The sequence below is a fragment of the Thunnus thynnus genome, chromosome 10, assembly GCF_963924715.1.
Source record: "Thunnus thynnus chromosome 10, fThuThy2.1, whole genome shotgun sequence".
Lineage (NCBI taxonomy): Eukaryota > Metazoa > Chordata > Actinopteri > Scombriformes > Scombridae > Thunnus > Thunnus thynnus.
Window position 1 is genome coordinate 17,425,129 of NC_089526.1, and position 12,754 is coordinate 17,437,882.

The 12,754-nt window shown below is 38.9% G+C and overlaps 1 protein-coding gene and 1 pseudogene across 1 annotated transcript; both read left to right on the plus strand.

Annotated features, from left to right (window-relative positions):
* Nucleotides 1-288: 288 nt before the first annotated feature.
* Nucleotides 289-6,872, plus strand: LOC137191503 (metalloreductase STEAP4-like). The gene is made up of 10 exons (XM_067601632.1): nt 289-845; nt 1,286-1,393; nt 1,487-1,557; nt 1,654-1,741; nt 2,711-2,989; nt 3,139-3,233; nt 3,336-3,446; nt 4,078-4,120; nt 4,279-4,443; nt 6,079-6,872. Exons 1-10 carry the CDS (start codon nt 645-647, stop codon nt 6,334-6,336), a joined length of 1,419 nt encoding a protein of 472 aa, XP_067457733.1. The 5' UTR covers nt 289-644; the 3' UTR covers nt 6,337-6,872.
* A 3,138-nt stretch (nt 6,873-10,010) lies between these two features.
* Nucleotides 10,011-10,737, plus strand: LOC137191504 (serum amyloid P-component-like; annotated as a pseudogene).
* Nucleotides 10,738-12,754: the final 2,017 nt, after the last annotated feature.

Sequence of the window (12,754 nt, forward strand, 5' to 3'; positions counted from 1 at the left end):
TTCCTGTTTTTATTTGTGTTTCTTACTGCGAGCATTCATTGCAGTAATTTGGAAAGACCAGAGTGTTTTGGAGTTAAAGTGTTTCCCATTGTTGCATAACCTCTCACATTTGAGCTGCTGGTTTTTCCAGAGGAAGGCCATACTTGAATCTTTGCCACAAGATGTCCTAACCAAATAGAAACACACACAGACATAAACAGGCACAGAGTTTGCACAAAGAAAACATCACATGTAACTGTCAGCACAGACACACATGCCTCCCACCTTTTTGCCGCGGAGTTTCCCAGTTTAGGCACACTTCACCTTGAGTTCATTCTAAACTGGGAGGGGATGGGCCAATACAAAAACTGATTCACAGCTGAAAAATGTGTCACTTCAGAGTGTAATGAGTTAGAAGAACAGACACATGGGCACCAGAGGCATTTGCTGAGGCTTTTTCCAGAATCACCCAGAAGGGCAGTTTCTCTGAAGAATCATTTTGTTTCATCTTCTTTGGATCTGGACATATTACTCAGTCATATTTGACTACAGCTGTCCACGACTGACAGAAAACCTGGTGGAGTGTTTTGTTCTTTCAAAACCACAGGAGATATCCTCAGTGTTTGTGTCAGACTGTGGCCGTGTCGACTGACAGACTGAGCGGCATGTCAAAAGAGGTGAAGCCACAGAGCGTGGAGCTGTGTCCTCTGGGCACGGCAGCTGCCCCTGAGCAGGAGCTGCTGTGTATCTTTGGGACGGGGGACTTAGGGCGCTCTCTGGGCCAGCGTCTGCTCCAGAATGGCTACAGAGTGGTGTACGGCAGCCGCAGACCTCACAGCTGTGGCCCCTTGCCTCAGGGAGCTCAGGTAAAAAACATGGCATGACATCTTCTCAAACCTTTTCTGGGCTTTATTTTGAATAAAAATAATCGAAAGTTGATTCTTCAGAATATGCGCAGCATGCTGGTTCTGAAACAAAGTCCAATAACTGTGTCGATGAAGCCAAAGTGCATCGTCTGCTGCTGGGAGAAAGAAAACAGTTCTTATCAGGTTTTGAAAGCTGACTGAGCTAAACAAGGTCACTGATAATGTCTGTGTGTGTCTGTATCTGTGTGTGTGACATTCTGCTGCATTTTGTTTTCATCTTTTGTGCACTACAGTATGTAAATGAATAGTTTATGTGCTTAACTAGCGAACTAGTGTCACTGAACATGCTGAGCCAGTCATTACAGAGTGTGTTGCCATGTGTAATGACCGTGCATGACAACAGTAATGTGTGTGTGTGTGTGTTTGTGTGTGTTGTGCAGGTGATGAGCCATGCAGCTGCAGCCCAGTCAGCCAGTCTGGTGTTTATTTGTATCCACAGAGAACACTACAACTTTCTGGAGATGCTTGCACCTCAACTGAGGGGGAAGGTACCCTGTTGCATGGTCAGATGCCTTTGTGTAACATAGCGGTTTTCTAATTTTTAACTTTTCATCCACTCCGCTAATCTCATTGATTGGAAGGTGCTGGTGGATGTCAGCAACAACCTCAAGAAGAATCTATACCCAGAGGCCAATGCTGAGTATCTGCAGAGGTAAGGGGAAATCAGGCAATAAAGCAATTACCTGAAATATTGGGATATGTGGTTTGAATCACCAACTACATGAAGGAAATGTTGTTTGTTGTCCAGGCTGATTCCTGAATCGCATGTGGTGAAAGCCTTTAACACCTTGTCTGCCTGGACCGTGCAGAACGGACCCTCAGATGCCAATAGACAGGTACCTGTGTTGCTGTTGTTCTGTTTCCAAACAATGTTTCTCTGTTTGAATTTAAAAACATGTTCTTTTTGAAATTGAACACTTGAAATATTGACAATCAGATTTCAGATCAATAGAATACTATTGTTTCATTGGCAAAATGTATTGGCAACTAGCTGAAATTTAAAAGGTACCAAATTAGGTTTTCTTCTTTTGCTTTTTAGGAATGAGTGTTGTTGTTTTTTCTAATGGTGACAGATCTCATTTTGGAATTAATCTATTCAGTCATGTTTGTCAAATTCTTCCTCCGCTGCAGAACTTCAAGCATTTGACAACTGTCTGCTGTTCACACAGTGGGGTACTGACCAACAAGTTAAAAATAATAGTCTCTTGCAAACTGTAAAGAATTTGAGTCCAAATTATATTATTAACTTGTTTTGAAGTTTTGATCAAACCGAGTCAAAGTAAAAGCAGCCAAATCTGAGAAGTCAGCCTTATGTCTTTGCTGTGAGTGCCATCTCTGATGTATCCTCGAATCAATTAACTCCACAGTCGCTCTTAGATCTTAGCTTCCCATCGCATGCTTTGCTTTCTCGCTCTGTACTGCAAAGCTGCGGCATATGTGGGTTTTTCTGTTTCATTTTGATCTGTTTGTGCAATCCCAGAGGACAGTAAAACCACACAGGAGTGCATGTGTGTGTTGTGTGTGTGGGGGTGAGGGAGTGGGGTAGGGTTATGTTTATGTATTGGTGTGTGTTGGTGTATCACACATAGATAACATAGATGTTGACTGAGAATTGTAAATTGCTAGTTTCTACCTGCTTTCTTCAACCAAATTTAGCATTTTATACAGGAAGTACTTTAGTGTTTGATCCTCTGGAGTTAGAATCATCCTTTCATCATTGTATGTGTAAATGCAAAAACATAAATGCATAAATATAATATAATGAAGACATATATTAGAGTTTTAAAAAGCGTGAATGTTTGCAGGTGTACATGTGTGGGAACAGTGCTGAGGCAAAGCAAGCAGTGGCAGAAGTGGCCACCAAGCTGGGCTTCAGTGTTCTGGACCGGGGGTCTCTGTCAGCAGCCAGAGAGCTGGAGGACTTCCCCCTGCAGCTGTTCCCAGAGTGGAGGCTGCCACTAAAGCTGGCGATCGGCCTCACCACCTCCCTCTTCTTCTACGTGCTTATTAGAGATGTCATCTATGCGTATGTTGAACAGGAGAAAGACATCTCTTTCAGAATCATGGTGTCCCTGGCTAACAAGGTAAAGACTATTAGTGTCCTGCAGATTGCTAGCATGTGTTCCTCTTTCAAAGGTAGCCTCTAGGTATGTTTTCTAGAAACCATTTAACTCATATCTGGTGCCTGTTGTCCTCACAATAATCTCCTCTGTGTTTATTCTCTATCTTTCAGGTGTGTCCCATTGTGTCTCTCATCATGTTGTCTCTGTGTTACCTACCTGGTATAATAGCTGCCGTCTTCCAGCTCTACAGAGGAACCAAGTACAGGTCAGACATCAAACCAGGATTGTCTTATTTTTAGTGCCTGCATTGAGGTTTCCCAATATATTTTAAAATTGTATCATATAAGTCAAGCTATGGCTCTTTCAGGCGATTCCCTGACTGGTTGGACCGCTGGATGCTGTGCAGGAAACAACTGGGACTGGTAGCACTTGGCTTTGCCTTTCTACATGTGCTTTATACTCTTATCATCCCCATACGGTATGTAGCAGGTGCACAAATCCTCATACTTTAATACAATATATCTGAAACATTTTATTACGTCTTTGTTGTTGAATTCTTCCAAAACAAATAATAGCTTGTTATCATTGTAAATTTGAGGCACAGTGGTTACCAAGTAATAAGAACTGTAACTGTAACTATAGCCTACTAAGTTGACACTATGAACCTTGTGGAAGGCTGTAGTATTGCTGTTGTTAAATTGCATGGCATTATGCTGAGAGGATTTTCCAATATTTAGTCTACCCTCAGTGATATGAACAGGGTTGCAGGGCTGTTGTAGACTGCATTATCATGACGTAAACAGTTTAAAAATAGTGGGGTAATTAGTCTTTGTAGGGTGTAATAAATGTTTGTAGCAGTCACAGACACATTGCTACTGGTGGTAGCAGTAGCAGCAGTACTGTTAATGACATTAGTGGTAGTCAAAGAGGAAATATTGATAGTGTCTAAGTATGACTAGGATGAAGTGTTGAACAGACATGTGATCTTAAAAAGGATAACATATTCAATAACATATTAAAAGGCAGGTTCACATAGTTTCAAGCCTGATACTCACATGCCTATATGTACAATGAAACAGTTTTGAATTGTGTCACTTTTGTTTACACAGATATTATGTGAGATTCAAGATTGCTGCAAGTACCATTTCAAAGGTAAGACAGCCACATTACTAAATAACAAGTGTATTTGATAAATTCAAAGCTTTGTGTTTGCATTAAAAGTACTTGCTTATTCGTACAGTATATAACAATACATTCAGATGATTTTGGATTTTGGACACATCTCTGCCTTGTTTTATTGTCACTCTAAGATCAAGGAAAACAAAACGGCAACATTTGACACCACCACAGCCTGGCGCGGTGACTCTTACCTTTCTATGGGGATTCTGGGATTCGGCCTGTATGTCCTGTTGGGAATAAGTTCTCTCCCTTCAGTCAGCAATGCTCTCAGCTGGAGGGAGTTCAGCTTCATACAGGTGTGTACTGGCATTTGTGGCTGGGTCATATGATATGTGTGAACTTAAGTGTATCCGCACATTCACAGCGATGTAGAATTCACAACTCTGTGGGCTATCAACATTTGGCACAATCTCTGCATCCTGTTTACAAGGTGAAATACTGGCAGTCACAACTGGAGGAACGAGTCTGGAATTTTTTATTACATTTTCCAGTCGTGCTGGCCCTGTGGTCTCTCCACCAGATTTCCCCTTAGGCACATGTTGGTGTCTGTGCCTGTGTGTGTGTTTACAGCAATTATTAAATGACAGATTGTCTACATATTGCATTCCAGTTGAATAGCTTGTAGAATGTTGAAATCTTCTTCCAGAAACCAAACGTCTGTATTCTGATCACATCCTCATACACACATCCGCCCACAAATGAAGAAGGTACATGTGGGTACTCTCCACTTAAATTTGCACTTAAATACACTCACTTTAACAAAATGAGAAATAGCAAAGGCTTTCACACCTATTGTAGCCAACAGATTTGGCATTCTGAGTCAGCAAAGGAAACTGAATGGCAGGCAAGCACTTTGCTGGTCATTTTAGAGACATTTCTATGACACCTCAAGAGCCAGCATTTAATAAAATGAATACAAACAAGCTCATTTGGGAAATTTAATTTGGGACAACTGATTATCTCACCTCTTCACTGTGGCCTTGAAAAGCAGCAAATGACAACTAGATTGATGATTCAGTTAACACAGAGATACATGCTCACAATATCAAACAGGCTCAGTTGGTATCCAGGTAGAAAGTGCCTGATGGATATATTTAAAGAGTGTACTGTATACTGCCACTATTGCACCTGTTTATGCTCTAGGCTGCTGAAGTTCATTTAGTGTCAAAATATACGGAGAAGCTACTGGACCTTTAAGGAATGTGGATACTGAAAGCAAAATTATTTGCCACAATCTTCATGTCATGTCCTTTAGCCAAGATTCAAGCTATGAGTGATGAGGACAATTCTGTGCTTTAGCCCAGATGTAAAATAGTTTTTAAGATTCTCTTAAATTTTTTCCTATTGAAGGTAATCTGTTTAATGTATGTTAGTAATATTTTCATCTTTCCCTTTCATGTGGGCAGACACAAATGTTTACCCTTTTTCGACTTTGACCAATTGAAAATATAACCGGCCTCACTACAGGGAACAAACTCATTCATAAATGTAACTGGGTCATGTCAAACTCATTTCCTCATTCCACACCCCTCCCCTTTACTCCAGCCCAAATTAGAGCAGTGATTTAAATGTTAAGTTATTCATCAAATGTAATTTGGGGGGCATACATTATTCTAGCCACAGTCTTTAAGTTATGTTCATGTGTATGGAATGGATCTACATGCCTGTAAATGTGCAAGTGTGTATGTATGTGTGTGTACGTGTACCTACGGTAGTTGAATTACCTCTATGTACTTCTGTGCACACAAATTAGATGAATGTGTGCACATGTATAGGTCAAAAGCCTGTCTGTGTAAAGGTCAGTCTTTCACATTCCAGCTTACTGAGCCCATTATACAGCAATTAGACCTGTGTTTTCTGTGGAAGTGTGACTGTGTGTGCGTGTGTATATACACTGTGAGTGTGTCTTAACTGGTTTTCCTCTCTTCCAGTCCAAGCTTGGCTACCTCACCTTGTTCTTCTGCACCTTTCACACTTACTTGTATGGCTGGGACAAGTTTCTTCGCCCGTCTTCCTACAAGTGGTACATTCCTCCAGCCCACATGCTTGCTCTGGTGGTGCCTTCTGTAGTGCTGGTGCTCAAGCTGCTGCTCCTCCTGCCCTGTGTGGACCGCAGCCTCACCCGCATTCGACAGGGATGGGAGAGGACTGAACCAGATGACAATAGCAAGAAAACATTGCTACCATAGGACTGTAACAATTAGACACACACACATACACAAAGACCATGCACAGAAATCACAGATACAGAGGCACCACGGTGACTTGCCTTGCAAGAGTTCTATGATCAGGTAACCCTAGCTCAATGTTTTTAATGTCATAAATCAGTTATCAGGCTTTACAGTTACACCTATTGTTCTGCTCTCAACAGAGAAATTAGACTGAAACTCTTGTCACCGTCTCCTTGCACAACCATGTTGGAATTGTTCCATTTTGCAAACATATTATATGATATAATGCTATGTATCTAACTCACAAATGCTCAACTTTGGTGTATTTTCCTTTACATCATCCAACTCTGATTTTTATTTGCACCTTTGTGCATCTCATTTTTTAAAAAATCTTTATGACTTATGTTTATTGGATTTATTTTTCATCCACTTCTGTACATTTTTACTCGTGGATTTGGTTCTCACAGTATTTTCATTCTCCGTAATTAATGTTCCAATATGTAAAGTGTAACCACTGTTAAATGCTCTTGAAACTAAACTTCAGTGTGACTGAATAGCATTGCCTTGTCTTTCTTATGCTCTCCAACCACCTATATCTTATCCTGTCTTGAAGCTCAGTCAAATTCAGGGAGTTTTTCCCCGCTGAGTTGAGTATGCTCTGTCTAGTCGTCTCGGTCTGATCCCTCTCCATGGTTCATCCCACCGGCTGATCTGATGCCGTTCTCCAGGAAACATTCACTCTGAGCTGCAGGCTTGTCCCCAGTCACTACTGGATCTCATCACATCAGCGGAGAGAGGAGCGTGCTGACTCCTCCTTCACACAAGTTAAGCATTAAGTCCTCTGCAGAGAGGATATAATACTTGGATGTGACAGTACAGATAGGCCCTTGATGTTGTGCTGCAGCAAGTCATTTTTGCTGATCGAGAACAGAGTGAATAAAGCATAGCATTCTGATAACTGGTAGTTCTTAGTGACACATGATCAAGCATTCATCTACTGGCAAGCAGGCATGCACACCTGCAGTATGTTGTTACATATGGGGTGCGAACTACAGGAGATCCAGGAAAAGCTTGGGGGGAAGGGGTTGGGGGTCTCTAAAATATTGACAATATGCTATTTTTGCCATGCATTTCTGTTTTTCTGTATCTTCATCATCATGGATCATGTGTAAAATTGGACTATGATTGATGTGTGATTCATACATGAGGGTGATTCATCACTTATTCACTTTTATAAAGATATTGGTAAGCATGCTGTTCTTGCCATCACCATTGAAGCGTGGTGGCACAATATTATAAACTTCCACTCAAAGATCAGTCCCATTCAGTCTGTGCGCTGAATCACCATTACTCATTTCTCTGTTTTGTAGTCAGCATACAGATATGTCAAAAAGAAAACAAGTTAGCTTACTCACAAATTTCAGATCTAGTTAAAAAATAACACAACTGTTGGCGAGACATAAGAAAGAAAAGAAGGGGAGGAAAAAATAAGATAGTTTCACAGTCAAACAAAATATCCACCAATCACCTGAGAAAATATGGAAATATTGCTTCAGTGATACAGAATCCAGTCAGCTACAGGTGAGTTGAAGCTGTTCTTCCCAGCCCAGGGAGAGAGAAAGCACTCAAAGGGACAAACAGCAAGGGCCAGGCTCATATATTGTGGGCATATCTATCTATCTATCTATCTATCTATCTATCTATCTATCTATCTATCTATCTATCTATCTATCTATCTATCTATCTATCTATCTATCTATCTACCTATCTATCTGTCATTCTATCTATCCATCCATCCATCCATCTATCTATCTATCTATCTATCTACCTATCTATCTGTCATTCTATCCATCCATCCATCCATCCATCCATCCATCCATTTATTTTCCACCACTTATCTGGGACCAGGTCAAAGTTGCATCAGACTGAGTAAGGACACCCAGACATCCTTCACCCCAGCAATGTCCTCCAGCTCCTCCTGGTGGATCCCAAAGTGTTCCCAGGCCAGAAGAGATATGTAGTCCCTCCAGCATGTTCTGGGTCTGCTCCAGGGTCTCCTACCAGTTGGAAGTGCCTGGAACACCTTCAGGGGGAGACTGCCAGGAGGCATCCTAACCAAATTTCCTGCATTAGCCTAATGCTTTGCTACGTAACACACACGTCTTCTTATCTGTTTTTATCATTTATATAAAAATCTATATTTTACAAATTAAATTTGTGTCATTGAGTAGCAGGACAGCATTTAGTCACCTCTTATGTGTATGTGGTAGCTACTACTGCAAATATGTTGAAGTGAATATGTTGAAGGATTGGCACCAATATTAAGATATATTCTAAACAATGCAATGTTATGGTGATTTTTGTTGTCTGTTGTCCTGATCTTGTACCTGCTCATGACAACACTGGGCTACAAACAGCTTTAAAAAAAATACAGAACATGATATTTCAACATGAACATGACCTTTTAACATGAATTCTGCTGAAACAACAGAAATGACTGAATATTGGAAAATACTTTTTATATGAATCTCAACTGAGAAACAACACAAAGAGAGACAGAAAGAACTTTAACTATGTAACAAACAGAAATAAGCAAGCAGCAAGTATATCAACATCTCATTCCCATTTGTCACACAACCCTGACACAGACTTCAAGGTAAGACATGATTACCACTACGAAATAGAGAAATTGAAATTGACTGTATGTAAAATATGCAAACTTTTTTTTTTTTTGCTTATTGCTTTTCTATCTGCATGGTGTATTGTAGCAGACCAGACAGTCCATTACAAGCTGACATTGAAAGTTTTGTAGCAACAAAAACATTGTGTCTTTCTATTAGATGTTTTTGCTTCTCCTGGGTATGCTGACAGCATGAGCTGCAAGTCCTCAAGGGTAAAAGATATATTCTTTATCTAATATACCAATATACCGTATGTCCCAAAAGGAAATGTCATAATAAAAATAACTTAAAGGAGTTTGTTGCCTTTTCATTCACTTTTAACTTTATGCTATGGTGTGGTAACATTTTTCCTAAATAAGGATTTTCAAACTGACTTTATATGGTTGCAACTTGGCAAAACATGCAAACTGTATGACTAAATTACTAATGTTCTCTACGGCATACATATCATATTTTGTCTTTTTATAACTCATTTAAATTTAAAAATATAAAAACTTTTCCTTTTTTTTTCAATTTTTCATAAAAATTACAAGAAGGGTATTTATTAAGAAACTACCAGTTTTACCAAAAAAAAAGTACAATATAATATTTATTATATTTCAAAGCCTAAAAAACCCCCAAAATAAATCTTTTTTTTTCTTTTATGAAAAGAATGTTCTTTCCAATTTCAATGAGGAATTATTTCCAGATGAAAATTATCTTCTGTACATATTAACTTTTGCAACACAAAAAGATACTGGACAAATCAATGAGAAAATAAAGAGAGGTGATTGAATGGTCTTTAGTAAGCTAAAGATAAATCATGAATGATGGGTTGGCCACATGGGGAGCAATATATGAATTCAATTCCAATTTCAAGAATCAATAGTTTGCAGTATGTTCCTACTATTCTGAGAACATCCAACAAATATTGCTACCACACAGCTCATGTGAAACTGAGTACATCAAGACAGGATTGTCACTGTGAAAAGGCAACATATATGACCATTTCTTTTTAATGACTTCAGGTAATTTACAGACCTCCGAAGAGACCACATCCTTTTCTCTCTGGCCATGCCCTCTGCTGACAATGACTTGATCTTCAGGGATGCTGTAAATTATGAGATTGAGCTCTGCAGCTGAAACACTGAGGCAGGATTCAGAGAGCAGGTTGAACATGTGGCACTCTATTTTTCCCTCATAGGTCTCTATGTCTGGATTGGTGCAGCTGTGGTTTGATGGACAACCTTCAATTACAAAATTTGTCATGTCTGGATCAAACATCGCTGGACCCACTGTATTTATTTTAGGCCAGGTATAGTTTTTTTGTTGAGCACCACTGCTACAGTCCTGCTATTTTTCAATTTGTTGTTTCTTTCTAGCGTATAGAGGTATAGATTTTAGAACAAATATTGTACAATGTTGTTCATCTATTTATCTGCAACCTCTACAGGAGCAGGATTTCCACAGTGGCGGGTTTGACATCAAGCAGTCATTCGTTGGTATGATGTCTGATGTCTACATGAAGTACTACATCCTTTCCCCCTGTGAGATCCAGAAATATGTGGCTGAACTAAACTTCACTGCAGAGAATGTGCTAAACTGGCATGCACTGGAGTTTCAGATTATAGATTGCTTTGCGAGGCAGCTGGATTCATGAGATCACGACAACGCAAGACCATGCAAAAATCCATCTTGTCAGGCTTCAAGTTACGAACATGTGTCCGAAGCACCGGTCTCAGAACAGTGGTTCTCAAACTTTTTCACATCAAGGACCCCTAAACTGACACAAATTGGACCATGGACCCTCATCTGATAAGATTTTTGCTTTTAGATGTTTTATTACAGAAAGTAAAACCATGACCAAAATAGTCATACATTCTGTCATTGTGTTACTTATCGATGGAATTATAGTGAAAATAAATTATTCTCCTTTTTCACTGGGGACCCCCTGGAATCCCCTCAAGGACCCCTGGGGGTCCCCAGACCCCACTTTTAGAACCACTGTCTTAGAAAGTCAAAAAAATCAGTTTGTCTGTACTTCTATGTCCAATTTAAAGGATTTGATTCAATCATGTCAGCGTTTTGTCTTAAATCATTGCTTATGAATTTGGTAATGTAATATTATACTATACTTTATATATCTCTCCTCTGTTTAAAGTGTAAGCATCTTTAGCTCTATTCTATTAATACATTTTTACTACATGTAGTACTTTCATGTTTTTGTTTACCATCAGTGAATGGTGTTCTCAGCTTACTGCAGTGATGTATTTGGGGTATATTCAGTTTACCCTGACATCATTGTTAGGTGTGGTTATAAGGTGCAACACGGCATACTTATAACAACTTTCAACTAGCAATTTCATGCCAAAATGAGAACTAAAATTATACTGCGCCACCCTAAAAATAACCCCAGCTGTGCCAGTCCCAATGCCATGGCGCAAGCAGGTTTGAGGCTGCATTTCATTCGTCGTTCAACATGCCCTCATTGACTTCCCCTTGGCACTTTTGGCACTTGGAATCCCCGCCGCTATGTAAAGTGTAGTTCCAATTCTCTGAAAAACTCAAGTGAACTTCTAATAAGTTTAATAATTTCCGCTATGATGTCAACAAGCTGCTGATTTATTCTTCTGCTACCTTTGCGATTGTATAAAAAATAGCCACAATGCATGAAAGTGACAGAAGAAATATTAGCCCTTCAAAAAGAGAGTGAAGAAAGCAGAGAACATCTCTGATAACTGAGCGGTGTTAGTCACCAATGTTCACCAATGTTTACTAAAAACAAAACAAAACAAAACAAAACAATTTTGCAAATATTTCATATTTCAGTTATTTAAATTTTCTGAACAAAAGCTCCAGATATGATCACATGTAGGTCTCAGATTTATTTTCATCATAGAGTTCATCATAATAGTGCACAGAGCCTGCTATTAGCCATGTGTATTTGCAATACAGAACAATATGTATTTCAGCATTAAGATGACTTTTAAATGCAAATTCTGTTGAACTCAAGTGAGATCCACCCTTCGAGGGCTGAGCAAGTGAGTGATCAATGATGGTCACTCAGCGCTGCAGATTAACCATTATGCATTGCAAAGTCTCATAATTTCCACTATGATGTCAACAAGCTGCTGATTTACAGTATTTAAAACAGATGTTTGCTGTCCTGATACTGTTATTGTTTGGGGAAAAATTTGCCCAATATACTCATTGTAACATTTCTGTTCAATTTTCATTACTATACAAAGATTTGCTGTTCGGTTCTTATGACGTCTGTAGTTCAGAACAACAATATTATATCATAAATCTTTTCATTATCTTAGCAAAACTTCACATTCACAAAGTACATTTTATAACAGAAACCTTTATTTATTTTTTTATAAATTAAATGCAACAATACATACAAACTATTCAGCGCTCTACAAACCCCAAAACTTTAAAAACTCTTAATATGAGTAAATTGTATAATTGTCTTAACTGCTGAACCTTTTTTTTTTCTTTTTCTTCTTTCATTATATAATTTATTTACCACTTAACCCTTGGCATATATGTTTATTGATGTTTATTATTGTTACGTTTTGCAGTACATAAAATATATATTTTTAACAAAAACACATGTTTGTGATTGGAACAAACAGAAAGAATGTCTGAGCAAACAATCTGCAAGTGTAAGAAAATCATAGTGATCATGTCGAAATTCAGTTTTGTCGTGCTATGGAATTTCCTTTATGCATTTACTTCACTAGAATGTTATAATTCCCCATTATTTGCATTTG

Bases quoted from the DNA above. Each gene is read 5' to 3' on its own strand.
- LOC137191503 (XM_067601632.1), top strand. From the start codon at position 645: ATGTCAAAAGAGGTGAAGCCACAGAGCGTGGAGCTGTGTCCTCTGGGC. The intron at 1,394-1,486 runs GTACCCTGTTGC...ATTGATTGGAAG, and splicing joins CACCTCAACTGAGGGGGAAG to GTGCTGGTGGATGTCAGCAA. The intron at 1,742-2,710 runs GTACCTGTGTTG...GAATGTTTGCAG, and splicing joins CCTCAGATGCCAATAGACAG to GTGTACATGTGTGGGAACAG.